General features: G+C 41.3%; 2 protein-coding genes across 2 annotated transcripts; one reads left to right on the top strand and one right to left on the bottom strand.

Annotated features, from left to right (window-relative positions):
* Positions 1-3,244: 3,244 nt before the first annotated feature.
* On the bottom strand, positions 3,245-3,862 carry LOC117714313 (histone H4). The gene has a single exon (XM_034511030.2). The coding sequence runs from the start codon at positions 3,770-3,772 to the stop codon at positions 3,461-3,463; it is 312 nt and encodes a 103-aa protein (XP_034366921.1). The 5' UTR covers positions 3,773-3,862; the 3' UTR covers positions 3,245-3,460.
* Positions 3,863-6,988: 3,126 nt separating this feature from the next.
* LOC117714295 (histone H1.3) lies at positions 6,989-12,032 on the top strand. Its single transcript, XM_076939272.1, has one exon. It carries the CDS (start codon positions 7,500-7,502, stop codon positions 8,163-8,165), a length of 666 nt encoding a protein of 221 aa, XP_076795387.1. The 5' UTR covers positions 6,989-7,499; the 3' UTR covers positions 8,166-12,032.
* Positions 12,033-12,590: the final 558 nt, after the last annotated feature.

Genomic DNA, 12,590 nt, shown 5'->3' with positions numbered 1-12,590 from the left:
CCTGTCATTTATCAACTATTTCAGATTAACTATCTTTACTTCTTCCTGCTATAGCCCCACCTAGGTGTCTTGCATCTTTTATCTGTAGTCAGGAATGCCTTCCTGCCTTGGACCTCTCCCACCCATAGGTGGACCTGCTGCTTGAGGCTTGAGGAATGTAATTTATCCTGCAAGTGTCCTGGGGTATGAAGGCCTGAAATCTTATTTTCAGTTCCGCGTTCTGGAATCTGCACTTTCCCTGCTCAGGTCTAAGGTGAAAAATCTACACATATTTCATAAAATGGCCTTTATAATTTTTCACTCTACAGGTCAATTTCAAGTATTCAGGGACGAAGTTTCATGATGTCTGTCTGAAATTTACTTAAAAATGTTTCAGACCAGTAAGTCACACATAGTTGGTTGCACGTGTGCACGAGTGTGCCCATACCTCTCCACACCTACATCTCCTCACCCCCATAGTACAGTTAGTTAGGTGGTAGAGGATACATTTATATATTTGATTTTATTTATTACTTTTATTCAAAAATTTGAGGTAACTTAAGTGGATGACAAAACTGTCTGTTAGAAACTCTTTAGAAGCCGGGCGGTGGTGGCTCACGCCTTTAATCCCAGCACTTGGGAGGCAGAGGCAGGCGGATTTCTGAGTTCGAGGCCAGCCTGGTCTACCGAGTGAGTTCCAGGACAGCCAAAGGCTATACAGAGAAACAAAAAAAAAAAAAAAAAAAAAAAAAGGCTATACAGAGAAACCAAAAAAAAAAAAAAAAACCTCTTTAGAAAAATAATGAGAGAGAGAGAGAGAGAGAGAACACGAGAAGGAAGCTAGAAGCTTCATCATTCACTGCTCCAAGGCATTGCCCTGGGTCTTTAATTTGAAGTGAGCTGGAGTGGTGGGTGGGTCTATTAACAGGGTTTAATAGACATTAGCATAGGCCAACAGAGATGTCAGATTAAGATATAACAAGGGATAGTGAACAGTATAATACTATAGAGAGAACAGGAGAATAGGAATGTGAGGGTAGGCCTGGCAGCATTGAACAAGGAGACTTTAAACTGAGTGTAGAGAGCATGTAAAGAAGAAATAAGAACAGGACTAAGTTGGACATTATGGTGAGGAGCAGCTAGGTTATATTAGTTATGTGTAGTAAATTAAAATAGAGCATTACATAGTAACGCAATGCCAAAGTGTATTTGGCTAAAATGTAATCGCCTTTTATAGCTAATAAAAACAGACTTGCAGCAGGAAGGCAGATACCCCTTGAAACTGTACCAGTAAAAAAAAAAACAAACCATTGTGTTTTAGTTTTTTTTTTTTTTTTTTTTTTTTTTTTGTTTTTCGAGACAGGGTTTCTCTGTGTAGCCCTGGCTGTCCTGGAACTCACTCTGTAGACCAGGCTAGCCTCGAACTCAGAAATCTGCCTGCCTCTGCCTCCCAAGTGCTGGGATTAAAGGCGTGCGCCACCACCACCCGGCTGTGTTTTAGTTTTTAACCAAAACAATTACTTGATGTTTTGGCTGCATGCATTAAAATATAATTCCAAAACAATTACTTGATGTTTTGGCTGCATGCATTAAAATATAATTTAACAACAACAGTTAAAAACAGCTGCTGCCTAAAACATGCGGAGCAACAAATTGCAAACCTTACATGAGAGCCTCTTTGCCACTTGCTTTTGAGTTAGGTATGTTGTAAACTAATACTTGCCATTATACTAAGTGAACCTTAAAAGCAAACAGTATCATTAATTTTACACCAGATACATACATCATAGTAAGGTGTGAAATGACCCAGAAGTGTCAAAGTTGCTGCTTACCATGTTCAAAAACTTAGACACCAGACACTTCAGACACTAACACTCAGAATAGATGACAAGGACTGTCATTTCACTCATTACTAGTTGCCTGCCTGTCCTGTTTGCCTTATCAGACCTAGAGTAAACTAAATATACCTAATACTTTCAGATTTTCTTTTTGTACTGTGCCCTTGTCCAGGCTCATGGGGAAGAGACTGAGTTTTACCACACTGTACCGAATTTATAAATAATAATATTGATGTATCAAACATAAAAGTGCATGTTATGTCTAGAATGTGGACTCAGACAAAAGCTTCAAACAGAGAAGCAAGGGATTTGTCTGGGGTAAGCTTGTTTAGAACTGAAGTTGAGGTTTTCTGAAAGAAAGCTCTTTCTAGTAAGTCTGATTAGGTGTTGAATTGTTCACAGATTATGTTTAAACTCTACTAGGCTGAAAGAATTTAAAAAGTATTTTTTCCCTCAAAGCTAAGGTTTTCTTAATCAAGTAATTAATTCATCAAAACCTAATTGTTACATTGCATGCCACAGATATATAGAGGGAAGCCAGTTTTGTGTCTTTAGCATAAGTTTTATTTGTCTGGAGTACTTGCTGTGTGTTAGGTTCTGTAATTGGCACTGGCAATAGAAAGGTGAAGGTTGAAAAGACTTTACATTCTTATGAGAGTAGACAAACCACACGTGTATGGATGGAAATTTCATTTGGAAGAAAAATGTGTTGTTCAGTCTAGTTAGGAGTATAATTCATGGTTAGGGATGAGGGTCGTGGAGGCAAGACAGATGTCAGATAAAACACAGGGATTTGGGTTTTATTTTATTTTTGTACAAAAAGGATGAAAGCAATTTTAAATTGCTTAAAAAACACTGCCGGGGAAAAGAGATAACTCATTATTAGAATAATTTGAAAAGTACCCAGAAAGTAAACAGGAGAAAAACTGGAAGTATGCCAGTAAGCGAGCAAACTTGACATTGCTAAGTTCGAAGTAGCAAATAGGGTCATTAATCTGTTTTTGGACCCATCAATTTGACCGCTGGAGTGGTTTGGTGAGAACTCATGTGTAGCAGGAGCTGTAAATTTGGATTGGAAGCAAGGAAGTCATTTAGTGGTTGAATCGGTCTCTATGTGGCAAGCCTGCCTGGCTCACAGTAGGGTTAACAAGGCTAAATTGGTAAGTAATAAGGGCAGTTCAAAACTATGAATCAATCTATTAACTGAGGAAAAATTTCACTATGGAGTAAAGTTGTCAGAAGTGCTGGCAGCCTTGACCTTTAGCCCAGAAATGAAATGTAAGGCTGTAACCAAGGACACAGGGAAAGGACACAAGTTAGCAAAAAGTTTTTTAGCCTTAAATGAAAACTTTTTCTTCTTTTCAAAAGAACCTTTGGCTGCCTTTTTACACTTTAAGGGAGTAAGCTTCCGCCGAAACACTGGGAGATGAAGTAGAGCCTGCCTGGGTTTGTTGTGTGAAAACTGACTACTACTAAGTACTAGGGAGATACTTCCACAGCCTAACTCTACCCCTTGAACTTTGTCTCTGCTGCCAATTTGGACTTTAGGCACAGTAGGTTGAAATGCAAACAGCTCCTTATGACAAATTAGGTGGCCCTAAAAAGGGCCTTTTGCAGCAATGAAGACAAGCACAAGGGCTTTCTTAGCCGCCAAAGCCGTAGAGGGTGCGGCCCTGGCGCTTGAGCGCGTAGACCACGTCCATGGCGGTGACCGTCTTGCGCTTGGCGTGCTCCGTGTAGGTGACCGCGTCGCGGATCACATTCTCCAGGAACACCTTCAGCACACCACGGGTCTCCTCGTAGATGAGGCCGGAGATGCGCTTCACTCCTCCGCGCCGGGCCAGGCGGCGGATGGCGGGCTTGGTGATGCCCTGGATGTTGTCGCGGAGAACTTTACGGTGGCGCTTAGCGCCGCCTTTGCCGAGACCCTTCCCGCCTTTCCCGCGACCAGACATAGCTACGAGAACTAAGAGTTAAAATTTCTCAAGCGCCCTCTACTGCTGCTATATATATATGAAGACTGCGGACCTTTTAGAGGACTGAAAAGGCGCGGGCGGGAAGGTCCTTCTGTATCCGCCCCTCTGCTGGCTGACTCCCGGGGGGCGGGGGTGGGGTGGGGAGGCACAATCCCTGTGGCGAGGGGAAAATGAGTTTTTCAGCTTTTCTCTTGGATTTCTTAGTCACCAGTTTGTGTCCTTCAGGAGTGTACTTGTAGGCTCTGACAGCAGATAATTTATAACTCTCCCAGCCACTCATCTGTAAAAAGGAGGTTGTAGCCGTACACTTATCTACAAAATCGGATACAGCACAGTAAAATAGTCTTTTAAATGGAAGATTTACAAAAATTTAAAGTCTAAAATTTTGCAAGCATTATTAAATCTCACTTATTATGCAGCTCTTTGCATTTCTCAGAGGCCTAAACACAGGTCTGTTTTCAAATCTCTACAAAGGGCGCTAGTATTCATTGAATATATGCTGCTTCCCGTCTTACACGATGCTGTTTGACCTGGAAAGATGGAGACTTGCTCAGAGTTGAAGATGTAATCTTTTTAATAAACGCTATTGACGTTGGGGAGGATTCTCTGACTCATGGCCTTGCTAGCCACTGTTTTCTTTTTATCTTTTGTTTGAGCTCCACCGGTGTGTAGAGAGAGGTCATCTTGAAGAGGTGCTTTGGCTAGTGAGACCTTTCTATGGTAATGGTAGAGGAGAAAAAATATTAAAGGTAACTTCCAAGTACCCAGGATGTGCTTGGGATTTAGCTTAGCCCAATTAACCCACAGAACTTTTCTATGCTTCTTTCTGGAAAGTCACCAGTTTTCACCCCATTCGCTCTATAAATAGCAGAATGCCAAAACTAGTGTGAGAACGGTGGGTTTAAATAACACAGTGGATGCCTCTTCCCGACCTAAGGAACTAAAAGGCCACTTAAGAGGAAACTAAATTCAGGCCGAGGGTGTGACATCAGCTCTGAATATTCCTAGTTGCTGTCTGGTATCCCAGTGAAGCAGCCTCATCCCAGTCGCATTGACCTTGCCCTGAAACTTGTTAAACACGGTTTCAGTTATTTAGACCGTGAGTGGGGATGTATTGCACACTGGCTTACAGGCCTTTCTAAAAACAGGGAGGATTTAGAATATTCCTCAAGTATGCAAGATGCTAGTTTCCACACACAATTAAAAGATGTTATAGAGGGGAGAGAGAAAGTGTGGCGGGATTTAAATATTTACAAATGCCCATTTTAGAAAATGAAATTAACACATACGGCTTGTACTCAGATGTGAGTTCCAAGGTGACAGTATCTTTATGTAATGTCAACAGAAACGGATATAAAATTGATAACTCTAATTTTCATAGATATTTTGAGCACATTTATCTTAAATTTGTCTTCTACCCCTTCTATTATTATTATTATTTTCTTGCTACTTACTATTTTCTACTAAAGTTGTTTTCTTCCCCATCTATTTTTCTTTTCTTGCTGCCTATCTTATTAGTAGTTTTATTTTTCTTCTGAAACAGGGTTTGGCTTCTTCATGTAGCCATAGCTGACCTGGAACTTGCTCTGTAGACTGGCCTTAATTTCAGAGATCCACCTGCTTCTGCCTCCTAGTTACTCAGATTAAAGGTATGGACCACTATAACCAGGTTGATTTAAATTTTATACAACCACCCCTTTCTGTAGATTTGAAAGTCTCTAGGTAGTAGAATGCTGAAGAATGGGTCCTATAGAATAACTCATGAGACACTCATCTCTCAGCTGTTACTATGGTAATTGTGTGCATTTGTGTGTGTGTTTGTGTGTGTATGTATGCTTACCTAACATAAAATTGAGAGAAGGTGACGAAGCCATAAGTTTCATTGCTCTCACATATCTTAGGGATCTTTATCACCTGATTTTAATTTCTTCAAAAATAGTGCAAGCCTGACTACTGAGAATAATCTGCTGTTTATCAGGATGTAATTATATTTTGGAGTCAAGACCCAAACCACACTTGTGAAGTTAGCCTTCAAAGTTATGAGTGGAAATGAGTGAAGCTTCTTACGGTTTCAAGTTTGTAGTCCCACGGTTGATCCCTTTTTTAGGAACCTTATTCTTGTTGCAGTTACCATACTGATAAGCTGACTCTAAAACGTTTAAGTCCTTCAGTGGATACGTGTAGCCGCCCGAGGCCACAAGTCAACTGGGTTCACCTGAAAGGGGGGCTGGGAATGAAAGGGGAAGGAGGGCGAGAAGAGATGAGGCCAAGACAAAGTTCTCTGATCAAGGCCCCAAGCTTTAATGTTCAGCTCTCAATTTAAAGGGGAAGACCCAACCCACAACCCCTCCTGGTTTCAGATGGGTGGAATAATCCATAGTCCGTTCCAGGTCACTGCAGGAGATGTCTCAAGGCAAGCCCAGGGGCAGTTCTGCTTCTGTGTTCTGGGCAGCCCAGGTGGGTAATTCCACCTAGATCCTGTCACTTGACCTTGTTGTGGTAAACAAGGTCTCTCCAGGCTTGCTCATGGTGGGGGGAAGGTACAGATACGACCTGCTAATTCTTTTGCTTGTGACAGACTGTATTATATATGTAACGTATGTAATAATGCCAGCAGCTATTATGGAAATGAAAAAGATTTTTTCTTTCAAATTCTGCTTATTTTTAATATTGAAATTAAAGCTATTTTAAAATAGGAAATATGCAGAAGATGTTATAATAAATGTTGGCAAGTGCAAACAGCTGCATAACAATGTCCTGAAACATGCTATATAACACAGCTGTAAACAGTGCACTGTAAATACGGAATGAGTCCTCAAGTCAGGTTATATCTCACTATTCTTCATCTCCCCGTTGCTAATCTTCTGTTCCTTCTTGACCTAGGTATCTTGTTTTCTGTAAATGTGGGAGTTGGTCTACACTTCTCTACCGAATCTGAAAAAAAAACGTGCATTGAAATGTTGGTCTATAAGGGAGATGGCACAGACTGATTCCTTCTCCAGAAAATGACTAAATCAATAAAACATGAAAGCCGAACGGGAATTACACACTGGTATCTCAAATACCTTAAAAAAACCAATCGATATTTTCTACAATATTCATTCACTCTCCACGCAGTACTTTCCTATCTACTGCCAATTCCTGCAGCTTGGTTCAGATAGCCCTGGGAGTTTGTGTTGTTGCTTTCGCGAAAAACTCAAATTTCCTTACATATTTCCGTGAAAACAAGTTATTCCATAGAGTCTTGAAAGGATAAGAATGTGCAGTACCATGTCCTGAAATAAAAGTTTGCTAATGACTGCGAGAGAAATAGCATTTTTAAGGAAAACCATAAAGTTGTCCTAATTTTCGTCAGGTTTGAAAGAGACTTGGGGCAATCAGAGAAGTTTCATGGTACCGATTTTCGACATAGCTGTACAAATTAAGGCGAGAATGTAGCCCACAGGCTCTCGGATCAGTTTCCCCCAAGTCCCTAATTATTTCGTGTCCATATTTCTTATATATTTATTCTTTTTTGAGGGGCAACAAACACAGCCACAAGCCAAAGCTGAAGATCCTTTCTCTGGCAGCGCGGCGCACGGCGCACAACGCAGGGAACCAATCACCACGCAGCTTCTCTCTATATAAACCCAGAGCCTGCAGCACTGGGAACATCCCTCTTTGACTGTTTGTGCTTACTTTTCGCTTTACTAGTAAAGCCTAAAACATGTCTGAGACCGCTCCGGCTGCTCCTGCTGCTCCTGCACCTGTGGAGAAGACACCTGTGAAGAAGAAGGCGAAGAAGACCGGCGCCGCTGCTGGGAAGCGCAAGGCGTCCGGGCCCCCGGTCTCCGAGCTGATCACCAAGGCTGTGGGCGCCTCCAAAGAGCGCAGCGGCGTGTCCCTGGCAGCGCTCAAGAAGGCGCTGGCGGCCGCGGGGTACGATGTGGAGAAGAACAACAGCCGCATCAAGCTCGGCCTCAAGAGCTTGGTGAGCAAGGGTACCCTGGTGCAAACCAAGGGCACCGGCGCCTCCGGCTCCTTCAAACTCAACAAGAAGGCGGCTTCCGGCGAGGCTAAGCCCAAGACCAAGAAGGCAGGCGCGGCCAAGGCAAAGAAGCCTGCGGGCGCAGCCAAGAAGCCCAAGAAGGCGACTGGTGCCGCCACACCCAAAAAGGCGGCCAAGAAGACCCCGAAGAAGGTGAAGAAACCAGCGGCGGCTGCCGGCGCCAAGAAAGTTTCCAAGAGCCCAAAGAAGGTGAAGGCTGCTAAGCCCAAGAAGGCAGCCAAGAGTCCAGCCAAGGCCAAGGCTCCCAAAGCTAAGGCTGCCAAGCCTAAGGCGTCTAAGCCAAAGGCCACCAAGGCAAAGAAGGCCGCCCCTCGCAAGAAGTAGAGTGGCGCGTTCTGCTTGGAAAAATCTCAAACGGCTCTTTTCAGAGCCACCCACTGATCTCATTCAAAAGAGCTGAGCTGAGCTTTATCTGGTAAAGGTGTTTAGTTTTTCCATGGTATGTCAGCTGACACTGGCTGTGGTCTGGAGCACAGTTCATTCTGCGCTTTTTGTGGGTGGCGTGGGAGATTCTGGAGATTCTGTTAAATTGGGTAGGCTGAGTCGTTTCAGCTCCATTTTTGGCTCCTAGCTGACGCTTTTGTGTCCTCTGAATAGGTATTATGAGCTGAGCTTCTTGGCGGAAAGTTTTAGTTTCTGTCACCTAGGCGTGGTAATGCACAGGCATCTCTTGCAAGCCAACCAGACAATAGTGGCTACAGGCTGGAGCTGAGTTTTTAAGTTTTACTTTCCAATCCGTCTACAGACCGTGGTTTTGAGAATTAGCCAATCAAGCCGTTCTTTCAGTCATGGGTACGAAACGTTACACCAATCAGAGATTGTGATGTTAAGACTCAGAACTGGGACGCTGGCATTTTTTTTTTGTGTCCCCGCCCCTTTGCTCACTTCAGAGCTCTGGAATTCTGTCCTTAAGAGTCAGCCTGTTTTATTTTTTCATATTTTTGTGTTTGCCGAGAAATTACAAGAGCTCCGATTTCCCAAATAGTCACCCTCGTTTAGGGACTGATACCATTGTCACTTTAAGTGTGGAAGCTTTTCTAATACCCTAGTGCTTAAGTTTTAGTAAAGAAATCGAACTCCCATTAACAGTTATGCACATTTCTTCCTCATACATTTTTCTGAGCTTATCTGTTCTCCCTTATTTGGTCAGTAGACCAGTAGTAGGGTGAGAACGTGAAAGAAAAACCATTTTTGGAAGGTTTGGTTCTCAGCTTCTTAAATTTGGGCAAACAACAAACACATAAACAAAAACACAAACCAAAACAAAATGCCCTGCACACTCAAAGGTGTGTGTGTGTGTGTGTGTGTGTGTGTGTGTGTGTGTGTGTAGGTCAGCAGAGGATAACCTGCAACAGTCAGGTCTCTTCTATGTGTGTTGCAGGTAAGCACCTGTTACAAGCCATTACATCTGTATCCTTATAAGTCTATATTTCAATCTACCATTTTTTACAGAGGATAGAGGGTAAAGTGTAGCTGCCTGCAGCTACGAATCAACTGGGTTCACCTAAAAGGGGGGCTGGGAATGAAAGGGGGATGGAGGGTGACAAGAGATGAAGCCAAGACAAAGTTCTGTGATCAAGGCTCAAAGCTCCCAACTTACAGGGAAAGGCCCAACCCAAACCCTTTCTGGTTTAAGCCCGAAAAGGATGGGATAATCCAATAATTTGTTCTTGGTCACAGCGGGAGATATCTCAAAGCAAGCCCAGGGGCAGTTCTTCTAAGTTCAGTGCAACCAAGGTGGGTAACTCCATCTGAATTCTATCCCTTGGTCTGTTGTGGTGAACATGGTCTCTCAGGCCTGCTCAAGGCTGGGGAAAGGGCAAAGTAAAGGATCTAGTAGCCTAGCCTGAAGGCCAGAGTTCAATCCAAGGGACTCATATGATGGAAGAACACAGGCTCCTAAAAGATAGTTTTTGACTTCCACAGGACAGTGGTTGTGTAATTTACCCCTTCCTTCACACCCACTCCAGATAAGGTAAAGCTATAGTGATAGACACTGAATTTGATTTTCATGTAATTTAAATAAATAATGTAAAGAATAGGTAACTTCCTACTATATTTTGAAGTCCGTGTAACATCAGAAGTGTATGTGTAATCAGATGCTTGTAGAATATTCTGCAGTTATTGAGTCTCCAAATGACATTCCTGTTATGAATGTTCCTTCTATCTGCTGCTGGAGTTGATTATCTGATGGTGCTAACCAATGCCCAATAAACACACAGGTAAAGTATGGTCACAGTCCCTGCTTTTCTCACCTCACATGTCCTTAAAGGTCATTGTCTTAAGAAAGGATGTTTAGCTTTACTACAGCTGTCCCCATTGACTGCACAACGAAACAGAGGTTTTGGATTATTAAGCAGGCCTCTAGTGGGACAAAACCTGGTTTGAATGTCCATTGCCATGTTAATGCCCTTTTATCCCAAGCAGATGCAGGCTCATCTTTCTTGTTTCCCTCTATTCTGCCAATATATTTGAATTTCCAAAATCCCATGAACTGAATTAGATATTGTCCAACATCGATTGGAGATACGCGCATGCACACACACACACACACACACACACACACACACACACACACACGAACACAATAGAAATATTTTTGTGACCTTGAACTCTATAGCCTAATTTCTTACCATCTCCCTTACCTGCTGAAGCAGACCACTTGAAATTTGGGGTGTCTATAAAATGGAAAAATATCTATGTGAAGTGTCAATATTACTATGTGTTGACATATTAGGAAATGTAAGAAAATAACAAAACGGTATTTTTGAATTTTCTTGCATTTATGATATCATTTCTGTGAGATAAAGCTGTTGGCTATTTTTGGATTATCTCTTTTCTTATCTACCAGTGAAGGTCATTGTTGTGGAAAATACCATAATAACAAAAGACATGTTAACAAATAAAGTATCTTGTAGTTTTACATAGCAAAGAAGCTTTTGGACTCCAACCCACGGGCAATATAAACATTTCATTCTTCAGTAATAAAACACTGGTAGTGTCATAATTATATGGGAACTGCATATTCTTTAATCTAAAACCACATTTAAACTTCATTCTGTAGGAAGGACTATCCATACATGCACTGCTCATGATTTATTTGTTTAGTTACCTGCATTCTAGGTGTTATCACATGACTAGCTCAGGTGGAATGCTTCAGGCCTTTGGTTATTTTGAATCCTTCTGCAACAGAGTTGAGTTTATAAGGAGAAAAGCACCAACATCATAAATATCAGAAAAAAGAGTTGGTATCTGATCAGAGGGGCAACACTAAACTTGTAAAGACTGATTGCTGCCTTAATTTCCCTACCCTGTGCAACCAGCTGGGTAAAGGTATGGTGGAGGACAAATCTCTAGAATGCTACCTGTCTGGCTGTCTTTTCACATCATTGTGACATTACAAACACAGGTTCAATAGTCAATTTATAGAAAAAAAATAAAAAGAAACAACAAAATGATGCTGTTTTAATTTTCTGCATGTGAGAGACAGAGCTGCTTAAAACATGTACCACTGTGTAGATTTAAGATTATAGGAAATGCATTATAATTTACTTCTGGTATTGTGTGTGAAGAAATCTAGCCAGATCTGTTTCTAATTCTTCTTTGCCTTTGTGTTACATCCTTTCTCCTGGATGGGTATGGACACAACTCTTTAAGTGGGAATCCTTCGTTTTGATCCACTTTTGGACAAGGGATGTTTGTAGGATTTTTAACTTCATCATTACCATCATTGTGATTATATTTGTTATTGCTAGCTGCAATACTTAAAGAGGTTGGTGAAGATGAATGTTTTAGTAGTTGCTGCTTTTGGGAAATAGGTCTGTTTTTCTTACATTGCGGAAGGAATATTCTGGTTTTTAAACCTTGTTTTGGAGCCGGGCAGTGGTGGGGCACGCTTGGGAGCAGCTTGGGAGGCAGAGGCAGGCAGATTTCTGAGTTCAAGGCCAGCCTGGTCTACAGAGTGAGTTCCAGGACAGCCAGGGCTACACAGAGAAACCCTGTCTCGAAAAACAAAACACAAAAAACAAAAAAATTAAAAAACCCAAACAAAACAAAACAAAACAAAAGAACAACAAAAACAAAAAAACAAAACCAAAAAACCTTGCTTTGGAAGGAGGTGGAGAAAGGAGAGTGTAACAACTTTTGACATTGAAGGTAACAACTTTTATTGTTAAAACTGCTTCAGAGACTTAGCTCATTATATTATTTTGAAGTTTAGATATAGAACATGTTGTTTTTTAACTAATAGAGATCCACCTGCTTTGTTTACCAGTCATGGGATTAAAGGCCTCATTTTCAATTTTGAGACAGATCTTTCTCACTTATCTCTAGACTCAAACTTGATATATAGCCAAGGATAATCTTCAATTTCTGGTCCTTTTTCCTCAATTTCCCAAGTTTTGGGATTACAGACATCTTTTACCTTGCATATATTCTGAGACTTTCATTTTGTGGTTTAAAAAGAAAATTTATACTTGTAATCCTGAAATGAAATGACTATACAACATTCTGTATCTCTCACTCTATGTCACATAGATTGTCATCTTTTAGATAAATTATCAGAATGTATGTACTACCTGTGTGTAGTACATACTACTAATTTTCTAAATTTTACTAATTTTCATAAATTTCAATGTGGGAGAAAATATTTGATATTGGAAGTACTTACCATGTCAGGTTTTTTTTTCAAATGAGAATTTTAGCTTGCAGAGTGAACACCTGAACTTTTTTTTTTTAAAAAAGATTTAT

The sequence above is a fragment of the Arvicanthis niloticus genome, chromosome 8 (assembly GCF_011762505.2).
Source record: "Arvicanthis niloticus isolate mArvNil1 chromosome 8, mArvNil1.pat.X, whole genome shotgun sequence".
NCBI classification, from domain to species: domain Eukaryota; kingdom Metazoa; phylum Chordata; class Mammalia; order Rodentia; family Muridae; genus Arvicanthis; species Arvicanthis niloticus.
This window is presented reverse-complemented; position numbering and strand designations above follow the sequence as displayed.

What these genes read in the sequence shown, in the direction of transcription:
- LOC117714295 (XM_076939272.1), top strand. Translation starts at nt 7,500, where the DNA reads ATGTCTGAGACCGCTCCGGCTGCTCCTGCTGCTCCTGCACCTGTGGAG.
- LOC117714313 (XM_034511030.2), bottom strand. Translation starts at nt 3,772, where the DNA reads ATGTCTGGTCGCGGGAAAGGCGGGAAGGGTCTCGGCAAAGGCGGCGCT.